The sequence below is a fragment of the Pristis pectinata genome, chromosome 16, assembly GCF_009764475.1.
Source record: "Pristis pectinata isolate sPriPec2 chromosome 16, sPriPec2.1.pri, whole genome shotgun sequence".
NCBI classification, from domain to species: Eukaryota; Metazoa; Chordata; class Chondrichthyes; order Rhinopristiformes; family Pristidae; genus Pristis; species Pristis pectinata.
The window spans coordinates 16719653-16738722 of record NC_067420.1 but is presented as its reverse complement, the minus strand read 5'-3'; the positions used below and the strand labels follow the sequence as shown (position 1 = coordinate 16738722).

At 39.7% G+C, this 19070-nt stretch overlaps 1 protein-coding gene across 3 annotated transcripts in view; it reads right to left on the bottom strand.

Moving 5' to 3' along the window:
* Positions 1-19070, bottom strand: part of nfatc2a (nuclear factor of activated T cells 2a) — a 137985-nt gene that overhangs the window by 112853 nt on the left and 6062 nt on the right. For 2 of the 3 annotated variants that reach the window (XM_052031458.1, XM_052031459.1), the window contains exons 1-2: positions 9805-10140; positions 783-1809 (exon numbers count right to left, since the gene is read on the bottom strand). In XM_052031458.1, the coding sequence (XP_051887418.1) occupies positions 783-1809; positions 9805-9907 (1130 nt within the window). In that variant the 5' untranslated portion in view covers positions 9908-10140. Of the gene's footprint in view, positions 1-782; positions 1810-9804; positions 10141-19070 lie in introns of those variants that run through there. The other variant, XM_052031460.1, reaches the window with a different exon arrangement.

Below are 19070 nucleotides of genomic sequence, written 5' to 3'. Positions count from 1 at the left end.
GAGCTACAATGAGTGATCCTTATTTGTGAGATGGTATTCCAATAACAATTTCTGACATTTCTGCCATCATTCCAGTTAAGTAGAGCAGTTTTACCTGCTTGAAATTGTTTGTTTGGTAAAATTAGCATAATTTTAACATTTTACCATCTGCAATCAGCATAATAAAAAAAATAACCTGTAACAATAACTGTGGATTAGTACTCCTGCAACCAAGTCCAGGCAGGGATTTTTAAGGTTAGCACAATAAACTTCACTTGGATCTTTGCATTATTACCCACTGACTTGATGCCATGACTTGGTTCCCAAAGGATGATGTGTCACAGTGTCCAATTTGATCAATTTGCCACCAATGTAAAGAACTTGAGGAGACCAGTTGGTTACAGAAAGCCAAAAAATACTTTTGTTGATCTATTACTGGTCTAAATTGGGAATCTAAAACTAATATCTGGTTTAGTAAGTCCTTAATTTCATTACTTTAACTGCATTTTCCAGCACAGTATAAATCCATAATTGAATGCTAATTTCCCCATCATCTCCATTTTTAAACTCTGAACCTTTCTCTTCAATTTGTTGGGATTCTGGCATTGTTATCAATGCATATTCTAATTTTTAATGGATTTATTCACTGAATCAGTACATTGGCTGAAGAGACATTGTGATAAGATTCCAATGAAGGATCAAAAGAATTCTTACTCAGTTGTTGGGGCTTTAGTTGAAGCCAAAGTGAAATATTCCTTGCTGTTTGATTTTGATGTCAGAATGGAAAATGAAATGATACTCACGTGCATGTAGGTTTGGGTTTTGTCCACTGGAAAGGATGAGGAGGCATCAGAAAAAGCGGGTCAACGCCATAAACATCTTTCTTCAAATCCTGACAGGGCCCTGAAAACTCGGCATAATTCAGCGTGGTAAGGCTGGTAAGTTTTTCTCCTTTACACATGTCAGTTTTAAGGGAGGATGGCGGAGTAAGATCCATGATACGAGCCTTTACAGGAAGCATTTCACCCAGGTCATTGTTGGAATCAGTGGTGAGCGTGCTCATTGCATCTGCAAGACTTGCAGAATTTGAAAATTGGTGCAAACCGGGTTCATCTCTTGCAATGACTCTTGGTGAAGCCTGTGGAGAAGGAGTTCTGGAGCGGTCACAGGAATATCTTCTCTTTCCACAAGGTGATGATGATCTTGAAGAAGGTCGGGGTGTTGGGGATGGTGACCTTGCATTCTGCCAGTTTTCACTGTGAGTTGAGGGTGAGTTGACAGGAGATGTTCTTGGAGAATGGTGAACACCCTGACCTTGATATTCTTCTGAGCCATTTTTTGGTGAGACACATGGAGATGTTATTGGTGAGGTCTGAGGCGAGATGCCATAATGGGAACTCGACTCATGAGACACAACTGATTGCCAACTTGTTGACGAGGCACTACTAGCTGGACTGTTTGGATCCCTGTATACAATGTTTTCAGAACCTGGCACAGGTAAGGTAACTCTAGGAACTGCTGTGGGAGAATGATATGTTTGCTCTCCACAGCTGGCTACATGTGGAGCTACATGAAACAGTCCAGGTGATGGCGTGATCTCAATTCTTGGGCTTTCTACACTAGATGATGCATTTGGCTTTGCAGCTTCCAGGTAGTATTTGAACTCTCTGTTGTCCACTTGGCCATATTCACTCATGTGTTCTCCAGCTAACATTGTAGATGCCATTGAGCTACATGATTGAGATCCATATTGGGAGACATCCATAGTTGGGAAACCGATCCCAGAAGGAGGAACAATGCCCTTGTGAGAAGCAGCAACATTTTCTGCCTCTGAAAGAAAGAAACACCAGGTTATTATTATGCAAGCTTATGACATAGAAATTGGCTACCAGATGGTGGTAACCATATTTTGCTACCTTTCAAATAACATCCTGATGTTCTCAAGCCTGAGCTAGTTACTTCAAGAACAACATAAGAAAATAGGGGCAGGAGTCTCCTCAACCCCTCAAGCCTACGGTAAAAATAAGCTGATAATGAAATCTCCAACTCGGCACTAGTTCAGATTAAAATTATAAACGGGGCTAAAAAGAAATGTAATAGGGAAACAAGATACAAAACGAAAGACTCTTTTTGATCTACAGTGGATCAGACATCAGATTAACCTGACTAAGTTTAGTAACACAATGCCATTTTGTCTATTTCAACATTCAACATAGCAACCTTTTGCTTTGCCAGAACCTTTCAAGGAAAAGAAATTTTATAGCAAAAATATTAAAATAGACAGAAGACAATCAACAGAATGAAAACAAATCTGATGCTATCTTTGTGAATTTCACCCTCCCATTTATAATATTCTGTATGAATAATCTCCATTGTTTCAATGTATCATGTTTGCTGATGTACAGAATAGTTTTGTTAGCAAGGTTGAATGGGGGCAGGTGGTTATATTCAATAGCTCTCCTGTAAATAGCTGTGGAATGTGATGCATAATTCACCATTATCCATTCAGTAACATACAGATATTTCTCACTGCTCACTTCCTTGTCTATGCTATCCAGATACAGTGTTATTGGCTGCGTGCTTCAGGAGTAGCTGTTAAAACTGGCCAGCACTTCTTAAAAGGGCGACGAGAAACACAAATGTTGGAAGAATTGAACAGGCAACATCCATAGAGTAAGAAATAGTCATCATTTCATGTCAATCTCTCTTCATCAGAACTGGAAAAGTGAGAGAACAAGTGTCTGTACAGCTGCAGAAAGGGGAAGGGGTAGAGAGAACAGAAAGAATGTCTGTGAAAGGGTACAGGCCAGAATTGTCCACCCCTTCCTCTTTCTGCAACTTATTACACAGTTGTCTCTTCATTTTTCCAGTTCTGATGAAGCGTGATTGACCTGAAATATTGACTCACCCCATGGATTCTGCCTGACCTACTGAGTTCTTTCTGCATTTTCTGTTTTTGTTTTGGATTTACAACATCTACAGTGTTTTACTCCTCTTATGTGGGCACTGAGGCTGGAGCCAGTGATGCTGAAGCTGACCAGGAAAAATGGAGAGAACGGTGCAGCTTGGAACAGTGAATTCTCAACCATTTCAGACTGGAGATCGTGGCACAAGAGATGTTGTTACTTACAGGTGGCCAAAAAGTCCTACAAGTATAGGTTCACATGGCATTGGGAGCAGATAGCCCTAGAAGTCAAAGCCAGAAGTCAGATCAAAGGATTTAAGTGCATTGTTGCTGAGGGTTCAATGACCTCACAGTTGTGGTCAAGGTCTGTGAATGTACTTTCAGATGCTGCATCCCAGCAACCGCAACAGTACTCTTAGGACCCGCTCAATGCACTACATCCTTATCATTCATCTGCCAATCATCTTTATCATTCACAAGCTAAACCTAACACCCATAAGTTTCAATGCACCTTCACAATCATAGCATTGCTGGAAGACCCACACAAATGTCATGGTGGCCCTTCATCGAGGGAAGGTCAGAAGTGGCATGATTGCTGAATCAAACCTTTTATTCAGACAGTTATCCCCAAAGAACAAGCTATTCAACAACCTAACCACAGCTACTGCAACCAGGTCTTGTCATTCACAATTTATATCAATGCTGCCTTCCAGAAGAAGCACATGATTGGTGCAGCCTTTGCAGGGATATCATCAGCATAGGATAGAGACTGAATCTGAAACGTGCAAGGACCAACCCCTTTTCCCAACACCACAGCTAATATAGATGATGAAGTGCACTAGGTGGTTATACATCCACAGGAGTGACAAAGTCGGAAGGCAACTAGCTCAACAATGGTCCGCCAGATTTGAAAAAAACTCTGCATCATGGAGAAATAAAAGACTTGCAGGGATTATCAATTGGCTCAAGTACTCATATTTGCATTTATTAATGCCTACACATACAATATGTCACCAATAGAGTCACACAAATTTGGATATGCAGATGGATTCATTTGACCTAGCAAAGTAGCTACCACAAGCACAATGAGTCCATCCTGAACAAGAACTTGGAGATACCAGAAAAATATCCCCAGAGTTAGAAGCTCAAACCAAATCTCCAGAAATCAATTGTGATTGTCTTTTCATCTTGAAAACATTAATTAATGAAATTGCCAACAAAATATGGTACTAGGATATCTAGTTGGGTAGGAAAGTAATTTGTGAAAAAAATAGGCTGCAAAGAGTTATATATAGGTTACGTGAGTAGGCAAAGATCTAGCAACTTAATTATAATGTAGGAAAATATGAAATGGACCATTTTGGTAGGTAAAATTAAAAGTGATCATATTATTGAAATGGCAAGAGATTGCGAAGATCTGAGATTCAGGGTCCTGGCATCATAGAGTTATAAAGCATGGAAACAGGCCCTTTAGCCCAACTCATCTACGACAACCAAGATGCCCACCTAAGTTAGCCCCATTTGCCTGTCTTTAACCCTTATCCCTCTAAACCTTTCCTATCCATGTACCTGTCCAAATATCTTTTAAATGTTGTAATTGTACTCACCTCCACCACTTCCTCTAGCAGCTTGTTCCATATACCCAACACCCACAGGGTGAAAAAGTTGCACCTCAGATCCCTTTTAAATCTTTCTCCTCTCACCTTAAGCCCCTGCCCTCTAGTTTTAGACTCCCCTACCCTGGGAAAATGACTGTGACTCTCTACCCTCTCATGATTTTATAAGCCACTTAAAGGTCACCCCTCAACAGGGAAAACAGTCCCAACCTATTCAGTCTCTCCTTTTAACTCAAGCCCCCGAGTCTAGGCAACATCCTTTTCTGTACCCTCTCTAGCTTAATTCTAACTCCAGCATGTCCGAGGGCAAGATTCACAAAAAACTGATAATCATGTGCAGCAAGTAATTAGGAAAGCTAACAGAACATTATTGTTTATTGTGAGGGGAATTGAATACAAAAGTGGAGAGGATGTGCTTCAGTTACACAGGGTGTTGGTAAGGCCACATCTGGAGTATTATGTACAGCACTAGTCTTCTTATTAAAGGAAAGTTGTAAACATGTTGTAAGTAATTCATGGACGATTTACCAGAGTAATACTTGGAATGTATTGGTTGTGCTGAGGAAAAGTTGGATGAACTGGACAGGTTCTCACTTAAGTTTAGAAGTTTAGAATTCTTGAGAGGAGACTTGATCAAAACATTGAAGATCCTGAGGGGTCTTGACAGAGTGGACGTTAAGAGGATGTTTCCTTCTGCGGGAGAGTCTAGAACTAGGAATCACAGTTTAAAAATAAGAATTGCCTATTCAAGACAAAGATGAAGTAATTTTGTCTTCTCTCAGAGGGTCATGTGTCTTTGGAGCTCTCTTCCTCAAAGAGTAATGGAAGCAGAAGTAAATATTTGATAAGCAAGGGAGGGAAAGGTTAATGCTGGCATATGAGAATAGGGAATTGAGCCTACAGTTAGAGCAAGCATAATTTATCTTATTGAGTGGTGGAGCAGGGGCCAAATGGCCGACTCCTGCTGCTAGTTTGTATGTTTGTACATCGAATATGACTTTCTGTGGAGGCAAAGTGATACATGATCCCACCCAATTTTATTTTGGAATAATGTTGCCTAAGAAGGATAGCCAGGAAGTTGAAGACAAGGGTCAACCTGATCCAAAAACTGGTGGGGGGAACATCTGCATCAGCATTACAACATCAGTGATAGCTTTTCAATATTCAACAGCAAAATACTGTGTACTAGCATGAGCCCAATGCAGTCACAGCCACCTTGCTAATATCCTACTCACTGAATTCTTCAGTCCACCCCAATATCCTTGCTGCCTGTGCTGACAAAGGTCACTCCTCCATCATACACTGTGATACCCCAATCCTAATATCCAGTGAACTGAGGAAAATAAACACCCGGCCATTCACCAGAACCTTGTTAACATTCCATCAGAGTTTGAAGCCACGCAAGCCCATCTGGATTTACAAACCCCAGCTTACAACCTCCACCCTGATGAGCTTGGAGAGCTGAATGGAACTCACAGGAGGTCATAAGTAGGAACTTTGTTAAAGGCCGGACACATAAGGCCTCTGATGTTGACCTCCAACTTAGATTGTCACCTTTAAATCACATCCATTCTAGTTGCTGAAGATGCAGACAGCTGACGTACAAACCATTCTGTGACTGTGCAGACAGGAAGAGATTATGAATGACATAACATACCAATGTGCAATCCATAGACATGAAGGCAATATCATATGATACGTATACCCTGAGATAGAATGTTTTGATTTCAACACCCAAGCATAGAGTGATCAGTTGCTACTCTGCAGCCATATGAAAGTATGGGAGTGAGTTGCTGAATGAGGAACTGGGATTGTGATCATTGGAATTTTATGGATGAGTTATACATTGACCGACTGAGCTAAAGGAAATGACTTGGTTGCCACTTCTCCTTCTCTTCCTCCAGATCCTTCCTCTCCTGCAGCGGATCCCACACTTCAGCTGCTTACTGTTTTATTGATGTCGAAGGATCATGACAGGGAGTGGTGCCATAGGCGACAGACCACCATGGAGATTGGCACTTGCTCCATAGAAGACTGGAGCCCTCCTTTTGTTCAGTCCAGGCATTGGAAACATTCCTTCAACTTCACAATTGTCCACTTTATCTTACTGTACATGGTAACATGGCTTTTCTCTGTGCTTTCTATCCAAGTACAAAAGCAGCACACTGGACTTATCGGCCAACTCCTGCCAATCAGTAACCCCCTTTATTTTGTCACGGTGCTTAAATGAAACTGACAAATTATAATCCTGCTGAAGGAAATCATCATAAAAACAGTCAGGTTATGGGGCTTGACCTGTTGCCTATGGTCACAGATCAGCTGCACCTTGAGGGAATAGAAACCCATTCAGCTGCAGAGTGGGGCAGAGTGACGTGGTAATTGTACCAAATATGTGGGTGCTCTCAATGGCATCATGGATCCCTGCAATCCTTGTAAAGCCATGAGCTCTCCCCATCAGATGGTATCCATTATGAGAGAATGAAATGCAGTCAGCTGGCTTATTTAGAGAGCACCAGTGTCACACACTTATCAACATCATGATCTGCCTCTTCCATATTCTTCTGGTAGCTGTTAAGTGCTCATGTGCCAAAGCCCTTGCCAACACAGCATCTTTTACAGCTTACACCATGTGTATGTGCGTACTATGTATCTTTTTGGATCTTTCTGCAGCTTTCCTTTAGTGCTCAAACCCCAATGAAGACCCATCTTGTCTCCTTAAAGTCTCTTTTTTGGTAAAGGAACCGAAGAACCCATAACAAATCCTGAGTTAAAGAAGCTAAACATGTTAAGGTCTATTAGTCTATTATTGTGCAAAGTGACCTCAGTTCACCTGGCTGGAGAAGTTAGCTGAGCTCAGCTACTAAAAGGAAAGAACCGTCACTAAATGCTCTTGTTTTCTGAAGATCTAGTTTACCTAGAGTGAAACAGGAAATTAGGCATTTCTATGTTGTGTTTCATCACTCTGGAAATTCAACTTGCTATTTCAAAACCCTAGTTAACCTGGAATGCCTGACACAATTTCCTTGTCGGATTATGTCATACCCCATTTAACATTCCTTCTGGGGCATTGTGGAGTAACTGAAGCTAAATTGCCCTTGGAAAGTTGCCGGCACTGCATGAACAAGTTTAACTTCATAGGGCAGTGCTGGATTGAATCTTCTGTAAGTTTCTTCCAAAGCCCATTACCTTCTTTCTTTTTGATCTTCCCCAACACTGCACCAAATACCAGCTGCCTCCATCTCATCCACTGATCTTTTTCGTGACCTACCCAAGCTTCAGGCCCCAATCTTCTTATGTTCCTGAGTCTGTAATCACAAAGGCACCCCTGTTTCTCCAAGTACTCTCTAAATTTTTCCTGCAGACCCTGATCTCTTTTTCTCCCGTGGCCACTAACCCGATTGCCCATCTCCAAGGTCCTCATCCTTTCACATCACACCCACTAACTCAAACCCCAATTGACCCGTTCAATCGCCGCTCCAATCACAATCATATCGGGTCCAAGTCCCATATGTGTGTGCACTAGAAGTTCTGGTTATAAGACTCCTACTAGAACCCCTGGCACAGTGTCCAGATACCTGATGGGAATAACTGTGAAAATGGGCTGAAGAAATAAGGAAGATTTGAGTTTCAAACCTTTGTCTGGATTAAGTTACCTCAGGTAGATTGAACATTGTAATTGGCCTCATTGTGCTTTTGGAACTATCAGTAGAGAGGATTGGGTCATGATGGTTCTATAGTCAAAAATATCCTGTCAGTGCTCATTGCCAGGATCACACATTAAGAATCATCCCTCAAGGAATGTTTTGGATAGCACTCAAGGTAAATATCTCAGCAAGTACATTCAGGATTGTTAAATATTGGAGGGAAGGAGCAAAATATCTTTCCTAATTACAAAGTGTGACAACCGAGCCTCTTTGTTGGGGTGATACCACAAGACAAAATGAGAATAAGTTTGCTCTCTTAGAGATTACAATCATTTCCATCAGTATTATGGCTAATATCTTGGTCATGATCATTAGTATTAGTTCTTTTGTTGAATAGTTATCAAATTTGGCCACAAGTAAAAAATGTGTTACAGCAAAATTAACAGAGTACTATCCAAACAGGTTTTATTATCTGGTTTTAATAGACGATATAGACAGAAACCATTTTTGAATGGAAATCCATTCTTTAAAGTAAATGCAGAATCTCAGTTATCAATCCTCTATTACAAACAACATGCATTGACATTTAATTTAGACTTCATTTCTAAATAATTATTTTTCAGTCACATCGCAGTAATATTCGTCTTGCTTTGTGATCTACTACAGAAAACTATTCTGTTAACATGAAGAAGCAAAGACAGCAGTTATGGTGAAGCACACACCACTATCTACCTTTAAGACTACTTAATGCAGAGAATATAAATTACAGATCGGAAAATGGATATGCAGTCTATTATGTCCAGTGGGTCACATACTCTGACCAATTTAATCTCCTGAGGGGAGCAAATAACCTTCATGTAAAATTTTCCCCTGGTCTGTAAATAATTAATAAGAAACTGTATGTAACATGAATCTAACATCATTCAAATCTGAATCATTCCATTCAACAAATGGCTCTTCAAAACTAAAACTGTTAAATGTATGAAATTTAATTTTCACATTTGCATTCACTTGGACCTTACTCCAGTAGGCAGCTGATAAAATAAGTGACAATACTGCATGCAATCTCCTACTGCAAATGTGCGATATTAACAGACCTGCTCCCAAAAATGAAAACCAATGTTGCTAACCACGAGGCAACCAATCTCCTCTAGCTGCACAGCATGTAACCATCAGTGAGGAACTGCACTAAAGACAGCAAACCCTGAAGGGACTATTGCTTCAAAACTGACAATATGAGCCTAATATAGTACATTGTGAGGCACTGCCCCATATCCTCATTCAAACACCATTTTTACTCATTAAGGCATTCAGCTACAATAGAGGAACTGGTAGATTAAATTAAAAACTTGTGATTACTGCTCTACTTTTAGATCAATAGGATGTTTACCAAGACTAACATGCAGTGCTAAATAGATTTTAAAAATTCTCATCAATATCTGGCCCCAGTGTTGCTTTCTGTGAGAACAAGTATGGATTGTTGCAAATGTTTTGTAAGATGACAAATGATTTTGCAAAGATTCTCCTCAACCGGACAGGACAGATACACGAGAACTTTATTGCTGCTGTCCCCTTATGTCAGACATTGAAACAGCAAAATATAATTCTTTAAAGATAATGTTTTTATTTCTATGACACAAGATAAATGTTGCTTACAAACCTTTTGTGGCGAAGTCCTCATCGTGGCTATTGTCGAAAAGTACCGAAAAATCAAATTCCTCAGAGTCGACCTGTTGGTCTGGGTTATTATAAATGAAGCTCATTTGTCACCACCTGCTAGACTCTTACCACTTAAGTTATTACACGGAGATTTCACAAAGCTAAAGCACTTAAACTTGTACTATACTTTTCCCCACACATAAAAATGGAATGAAGTGCCTTTTTAAAACATCAGATTTTATTGTTAATGTACGGCCAAACAGTCAATGAAGAACTAACTGGTTCTAACCCCAAAACAATAAAAGCTACTACGCATTTGGCAAATTTCAGTTGCACGTCTTTCCCCGGCTTGCTCAATGACAGTACTATCAAATTGGCAAGTTCAATAATAGCTGCTTCCTGTTACAGCTATAATATGCAGGAAATGGGCGTGTCCTTTGAATTTAGACACCCAACTCAGTTAATGTTAGTGGAACACGCCTCCTAATGACAGACAGCAGCAGGGGCTCAAATTAAAAATAAACAATGTTATAACATGTTCCTACATGTGAACTTGCAAGTTGTATTGCGTGGTTGGCTTTTAGTGTTGAGAAAGGAACACATAATAAATAGGCATAATCGGTTATCACTGAAATGGTATAGGTTAAGCTGTAAAATAACATTTGCTTTTCAGTACCCACCGTGGGCCATTAACTTTATCTAACTATACCATAGGCAGTTCCTGTTAAGAGTTTTTCCTGTTTGCTGCACATATATACAGAAGACAATTTGTTTAAAGCAAACATATACAAATATAGTCAGGTGCATAATGCACAGAGATATTTATCTTAAGAACTGAACTTCAGTTCAACATCTCTGTTAACAATTGAGATATTTGTAAGAAAGTAGAATCATTTTCTAACTGAGCAACAGGTTGTCACAGCCCTGGGGAACGAACGAACATTTCAGCTGCCCCCCTTTGCGCACTTCCAGCACCAAATTTTTGCAGCACCATCCAATTTTTCTGAGGTTGGCTTTGGGGAATTGTCAGCCACAAGCCTGATTTGGTTTACTCTGTGATTGGGGTGTGGGAGGGAGCATCAGAGCACAGCATTTTAGGAAGGAGTTTGGGAGAGTTTGAATTCGGGCTTGATAGGGAGATAGACCTGGGCCAGCAGAATCAATGTGGGGTAAGAAAGAAAAGATTAGAGATTGGATCAGTGCAGGATTTGCGGACATTTGGGAAATGAGTCTCAATGATTTAGGGCTAGGGGTTGGATTAGAGATCAGAGCTATTGTAGAATGGGATGGGTGGTGAGGGAAAGGTCTTAATGCAGCATGGGGAGAGATGGACAAAAAGGATTAACTTTCCTGAAAGCCATCCTAGTCCAGCATTGCAGTATTAAAACCCAACTATCCCAAACGTGCCCAATGATGGACTCTTCCAGGATAATGTGTTTAAAGTTGCCCTGCAATGCTCCAAGAAAGAGTGTTGTACAGGAAATGGCATTACTCTGTGCATTCCTAATGCATAAGAACATAAGAAATAGGAGCAGGAGTAGGCCATCTGGCCCATCAAGCCTGCTCCGCCATTCAATAAGATCATGGCTGATCTGGGTCAGATCATGTTTGCCATGGACTCAGATCCACCTACCTGCCTTTTCCCCATAACCCTTAATTCCCCTACTGTGCAAAAATCTATCCAACTGTGTTTTAAATATATTTAATGAGGTAGCCTCTACTGCTTCCATGGGCAGAGAATTCCACAGATTCACTACTCTCTGGGAAAAGCAGTTTCTCCTCATCTCCATCCTAAATCTATTCCCCTGAATCTTGAGGCTACGTCCCCTAGTTCTAGTCTCACCCACTAGTGGAAACAACCTTCCTGTCTCTATCTTATTTATCCTTTTCATAATTTTATATGTTCCTATAAGATCCTCTCTCACTCTTCTGAATTCCAGTGAGTATAGTCCCAGGCAACTCAATCTCTCCTCATAGGCTAACCCCCTCATCTCTGGAATCAACCTGGTGAACCTCCTCTGCACCGCCTCCAAAGCCAGTATATCCTTCCTCAAGTAAGGAGACCAGAACTGCATGCAGTCCTCCAGGTGCGGCCTCACCAGTACCCTGTACAGTTGCAGCATAACCTCCCTGCTCTTAACTTCAAAACCTCTAGCAATGAGGTCAACATTTCATTGCCTTCTTGATAACTTGTTGCACCTGCAATCCAGCCTTTGCAATTCATGCACAAGCACTCCCAAGTCCCTCTGCACAACAACATGCTGAAATCTTTCACCATTTAAATGATATTCTGATCTTCTAATTTTCCTTCCAAAGTGGATGACCTAGCATTTACCAACATTGTACTCCATCTGCCAGATGCTTGCCCACTCACTTAATCTCTCTATATCTCTCTGCAGACTCTCTGCATCCTTTGCACAATTTGCTTTTCCACTCAATTTAGTGTCATCAGCAAATTTAGATACACTACACTCGGTCCCCTCTTCCAAATCGTTAATGTATATTGTGAATAGTGACAGGCCCAGCACTGACCCTGCAGCACCCCGGTCACCACTGATTGCCAACCAGAGAAACACCCATTTATCCCAACTCCCTGCCTTCTATCGGTTGATCCCTGCCTTCTATCGGTTAATCAATCCTCTATCCATGCTAATACCTTACCCTCAACTCCACGCATCCTTATCTTATGGATGTCTTTTATGTGGCACCTTATTGAATACCTTCTGGAAATCCAAGTGTACCACATCCACTTGTTCCCCTCTATCCACTGCGCTCATTATATCCTCAAAGAACTCCAGTAAGTTTGTCAGACAGGACCTGCCCTTCCTGAATCCACGCTGTGTCTGCCTGATGGAACCACTTCTATCCAGATGTCTCGCTATTCCTTCCTTAATGATAACTTCAAGCATTTTCCTGACTACAGACATTAAGCTAACTGGCCTATAGTTACCTGCCTTTTGCCTGCATCCTTTTTTAAACAGTGGCTTGACATTTGCTGTCTTCCAATCCGCCAGGACCTGCCCAGAATCCAGAGAATTTTGGTAAATTATCACAAACGCCTCTACTATAACTTCTGCAATTTCTTTCATGCATCCCATCAGGACCAAGGGACTTGTCTACCTTTAAGCCCACTAGTTTGCTCATCACTACCTCTTTAGTGACAGCGATTGTATTGCGATCCTCACCTCCCATCGCATCCATAACATCTCTCTTTGGCATGTTAGACGTGTCCTCCACTGTGAAGACCAACACAAAACAGTCAATCAAGGCCTCGCACATTTCCACATTACCCAATATTAATTCCCCCTTCTCATCTTCCAAGGGACACTTTAGCCACCCTTTCCCACTTTATATAATTATAGAAACTTTTACTACTTATTTTTATATTTTGTGCTAGTTTACTTTCATAACTTATCTTCCCTTTCCTTATTGCTTGCTTAGTGGATTAACTGTGCCAAGGGAGACTCACATCAGGAAGGGCCCAGTGAAACTTCTGAAGCGTCACCATATGAAGTGGTATTATTGCTTCACTGCAGGAAAAACGAGTTTTAGATGTGTAACACTGAAAACAAATAGCAACTGAATTTTTCAGTAAAGAAATTTAGATTAAAAATATTACCTTTTAGATTAGATTCATTGAATCACAGTATAAAAGTTAAAGAGTGGGTTTAACTCATGTTCTTTGGGATTAAAGAATCTCCAAAGTGGCTTAGATAAGGCTTGAGCTAATATTTATTACTACACAATGCAATAATCTACTGCACAAGCTCACAGTAAGAACCTGCACCAATGGCAATTTGACAATCAACTTCAATGTTACATCAATTTGGCCTATTAAGTGCATGACACCATGTAAGAGTGGCAGGAAAATTGGGGAGAGGTGCACGATGGAATGCAAGGGGAAAAATGGCGTCAGTGCAGGTCGATGCTCGATGGTCAGCACAGACATGGTGGGCTGCCATGCGTGTTTCTGTGCTATATGTGTCTGTGCTATATGTGCCTGTGCTATATATTCTATCTATCTATCTATCTATCTATCTATCTATCTATCTATCTATCTATCTATCTATCTATCTATCTATCTATCTATTCTATCTATCTTGGTAAAGCAGATAGAATGCCCACTTGGCAGCTGATTGACAATCAAGTTGCTTGTTGGTAATCATTAAAGAGACAACACACTATTTTGATGACTAGCATTTAAACTAACATCCCATTACTCAACTAATACTTGGAAGGGGCAGATTGTCTTATGAGGAAAAGTTGGACAGGTTAGGTTCGTATCCACTGGAACTTAGAAGATCGAAACTGAGGTGTCTTAACAGGATGGATGTGGAGAGGAAGTGTCCTCTTGTCAGAGAACATAGAACTGGGGGGGGGGGGGGTCACTGTTTAAAAATAAGTGGTCTCCCATTTAAGATGAGATATAATTTTTGGTCTCAGCGAGTCCTGAGTCTTTGGAACTCCCTTTCTTAAAGGATAGTGGAAGCAGATGTTTTGAATAATTTAAGGCAGAAGTAGATAGGCACTTTATGTGTTAAGCAAGATGTTGAAAGGTTACCGTAGTTGGACAGGAATATGGATTCATGTTTGTCTCTACATGCAACTAGCTGAATAACAGTAGAACTTTCCTTGTTAAGGTTCTTAAGCACTGCTTGAAGCTGTACTCATAATCTGAATCTTTTACTTGTTTCTGGAGGTCTGAAGAGGACTTGTTTGCAAGAGGAATCAAGCTGGTTGAGGAAATTTGATGATGAAATTTGATTTAAGCTCTCACCTTAAGGTCCACTTGCTGTCTTTAAAGTAAACAGTTTATCAATTTATAATTTCCCTCCTCTCACTAAAGTGTTTTCAGTCTGTCTACTGGAGAAGGGCAGGTGATGGAACATGCAGAAGAGACAAAATCAAGTTTTAATCATAAGATTATTACACCCCATGTTAGTATGAGAGACATACTTCTAATTTTAAAAGATAACAGACACACAGAAGTGTCTGGCACTGTCGAACCCAGAAGTATCTAAGACAGACAAATTTGCCCAGAAGCCTCCAGTTGACCCAAAGTATTATGGTGCTAGTATCATACAGCTTTTAAAGTGACAACTTCACCTGATTTGTTGGAGTAATAAATTAGAAATAAACCGATGAATGGGATGGTATGCCTCGATAAGGATCCTTACTGAAATATATTTCTGTTCTCTCTGTTAATTTCCCAGTATGTACAAACCTACATAATTTGTAATAATTTTGCAATAATATAGCAAACTGTGTGCAAAGCAATCATAAGTACACTATGGCAGAAGGACTTATTGCCGTAATGTTCACAATGCAAATGCCCCTTATTACTGATTCAGTGCACTATATGGATTAGAAACAGATTTCTATGCCTGTTTCAGAAATGCATGTGGCCAAAACAAGGCATCCAAAGCCGGAAATTAGTCAGTGGATTTCATTAACATATAATGGGCGTGCAGTGCCCACTTCCTGACCTTTATGCATTTTTAATGTACATTAAATACAAGTTGGTCATCATCAAAGAAGAAGCCTTTGAAATGCAGATGTCAAGCTTTCCTGGAGTTCATGGCCATTCAGTTAATTTTGGTCTGTGGTTGGTGACTGATATAAAATGGGTGACATGTTTATCTGTATACATCAACAGGTACTACACTCTTTCAAAAATATGGTGCAAGAAATTTTAATCCATTATCATAAATAAAATTCATTATTCATAAATTATAGAAAATTCAGTCTGCCAGACTACATATAAGTAAGCAAGATCCTTCCTGCTGCTTCAGAATTTTAATTGAAACCCTTCACACAATTTACACTCACAATCCAAAAATGGTTTCAGAAACTTTAATGATCATGGTCATAATTATGGTTTTAACAACAATTAACAACATTTACTGGATATCTGGGAGAAATTTAATTCAGTACTACTGATTACATCATAAATTGAAATTGCATAGTTCAAAGTTTCTTTTTCTCTGTATCATTTATTATTGCTTCTACTATTGGTATTTGGACTTTTACAACATATACATTGTTCATTCGAGACAATGAACCATAACTAGTATTTGGTTTATACCCGTGTCAACAGCAGTTATCAGTTTAGCATAACTAGTTATCATCCTGACACTGAAGGGATAATTGTTATTTTATTACAGCAGCTGTTGCCTGAAGTCAGAAATCAATATTGTCTAGTAACCGACGCATGAAGCACCATGTTTCTGGACACTACATGACTCAGTTTCAATGAAAAATCATTCACAAAGGAAAACTATGGATTTATTGTAAGCCCCACAAAGACTGTGATTTTCCTTTGTGAATAATTCAGTTTCTTGGTAATTGATAGAGTTTTTGAAATTCTTTCTACAATGCCGGTGTAGAATGCATGGAGAACTTTAATAGAAATTCTGAAGCTACAGTCTAGATCTGGTTTACTGACACCTACCTAATCTAATTAATCTGTCCACTCTACACACTAATACATGGAGGAACCCAGAAGGTATGCATGCCTGGATGCCACTTCCAAGATTTTGGATCGGAATAGGTAGCTCATGGACTGCAGAGCCCACCCAATGCAGAAACAGGCCTTCATTACTTAAAGGGGACTTTCCTGAGCAGGTGTCAGGACAGGGAGTACAGCACAGAGATATATACCTTAGGCCAGTTTTTATTTAACATACTTAGCCATCAAGACAGTGCCCATTCAGACTACCCATACACTCATCCTCTAATTTGAAAACTTCACCCAACAATCTCCCCTAATCTTAATTTGCCACCCAATTCAGCTCCCAGCCCATGCTACTCTTTCAGCCTGAGCCTTGCCCTGACATGTGTACCAATTTACAGTCCTGAAGCAGGATCGGACCTCCCACTTGACACTCAAGCTCATACCTCACTCTGACACCCCTACCAAGCTCCCAGAAGACCCTCACTTTAAGCCCTATTTCTGATTCCATATTTGAACCACCCTACCGATTCTCAACAGCCAACCTCAACCCTGACTCACCTACCAATCCCTATCTCTGATCCTCTCTGATGACATCGTTTGACCTTCACGCCCTAATCTTCCCCGGAACTCCCCATCAACTCCAAGCTTCTCCTCACCATCAAACCCCCATCCTCAACAGATTGCATGATCCAGACTTACCTGAGCACAGGAAGGATATGCCTTCACCATTTTCAGTTGACTTCTTGGACTTTATGTGTTACTGGTTTTTCTAATCTCAGACTCCTGAACAAACAATTTTCTGGCCTGGCATTCACAACCCTATTTGCATCCCTTCATCAGGACCTTCCAATTGTTGGGATTATATAGTTTCAAACAAGGAATAGGTTGCACTTCATTTGAACAATACACGATATTTAAAAATAAATGTAAAAATGATCTGTATTTAGGCATTATCATTCAATGAATTCAATTTACTGATGTACACCTTTTCCAAATATTCTATCAATTGAATTCCCTGTCATAAATCATATCTCCTGCAATATGCTGGTTGAGGACAGTAAAATGTATATTTTTTCAAGATATATTAAAAACTTTAGATTTAAATATATATACTATATATACTCGATATAACAACACATAGGCCATGATAATTTTATGTTTCTCATTTGAAAAGTATAAAATGTTGCTGTGATAATGATCTCATAGAACAATAATGATAAACTGCTTAATTTCAAATCACATATTTTTCAGCACAACTTAGTTTATTGGCAGAATCCATTTTTCTGCATGATTATTATCCTTACTATTAAAATATTTGTAAATCATGTGTTCGGCACAGTATGATACCTCTCCACTTAATGTGGGATTTTGCATTGCTAGAAGAACGAGAAATTCAAAGGGCATTATTTTATGCGCTATATCTTAAAGCTAAGTATAATCTCACTACGTGTTATTGCATTCAGTTTTACTTATTTTCTTATATAATGCAATGTAATAATGATAAGCACATTTTTAAAAGTGAGGAATAAAAATGATCTTAAACAAAAACCTGTTGACCTCAAAATCCGCATGCCTCTCTACAATTAAGCCCAACATTACATCTCATGCTCAGGGTAAGATAAGTTTCCTTTCCAGACCAGTGTGACATTCCATTTCCCAAAGCAAACTGTCATTTGTCGCCTTCCTTGGTGTGACTTGATGCCAATCAATAGTGAATTATGGATACCTTTGTTTTACAAATTGCCATAATGGATAAACCTTTTCTTCACTTTGGACCTAAAAGGAAGGCTTATGCGGTTTCTTAGTCAGTATCTCAATCTAACAAATACAAAAGTTGTCAATATTCCTAAGAGTCTCAAAAAGTGCAAATTCAATACTGAAAAATCCACACTAGCTTGCCCAGTATGTAAGCACATACAAATGACTTACCTAAGTTCAGGGACTGTCAAGACAATCTAGCAAAGATCAAGACTTAGGAACCCTGAATGTGTGCAAGGCTTGTGCTGAGAATTATTGAACCAAAACCATACAGTCTATCAGCATATAATACAGTAACAGATCCAGCCAAGGCCATCCCATCTATAAGGCATTGGATTTCTTACACATCTGTAACCAGCATTTCATTAATGATGCAAACAACCTTGTCACGAATGGAACACACTTTATTGTTGTATGGATTTATCTTATAATTGATTTAGCTTCAGAGGATTGACCCAAAATGAATGATGGAGTCAAAAAAAACAAATGGTTGGTGTTATACATGTATAAGCACAATGGCACAGTCATTTCATAGCAAATAAAATGTTAACTGTGCTGCCAAAACAGTAGAGTATGAATCAGAGGAAAATCAAGCTCAAACTGTTTAAATGCATTATTCAGAGCATACATTTGATTACTATGTCCATTTGTGGTCACCAAGACAAACATTGAAACTCTGGAAGCAGTTCAGGGAACAGTCATGAGGCTACATCCTAGCATCAGAAAAGTGAAAGCAAAATTGCACTAATCTATTGCAGAACAATAGGATATAACTGTGGAGCAATCTGTGCATAGACAAATGCCCTTCCTTTTTTTGTATTTGCTTTTGACCTTCTATTTGGTACATTTTCTCAAAACAACTGCAGCTCCAAAGTAACCCTGCTTACCTCCCCACATGGAGAGTCACCCATTAACTTCAGACAACCAGGTCTAAGAGAACGAAAAGCTATTTCTATAACCTGTGACTCCACCCCTCACTTTCCAAAAATAGTAAACAGATAACAAGTTTTCATTATTTTCTTCACACAAATGAAATTTGGGAACTAGTTGTTCTC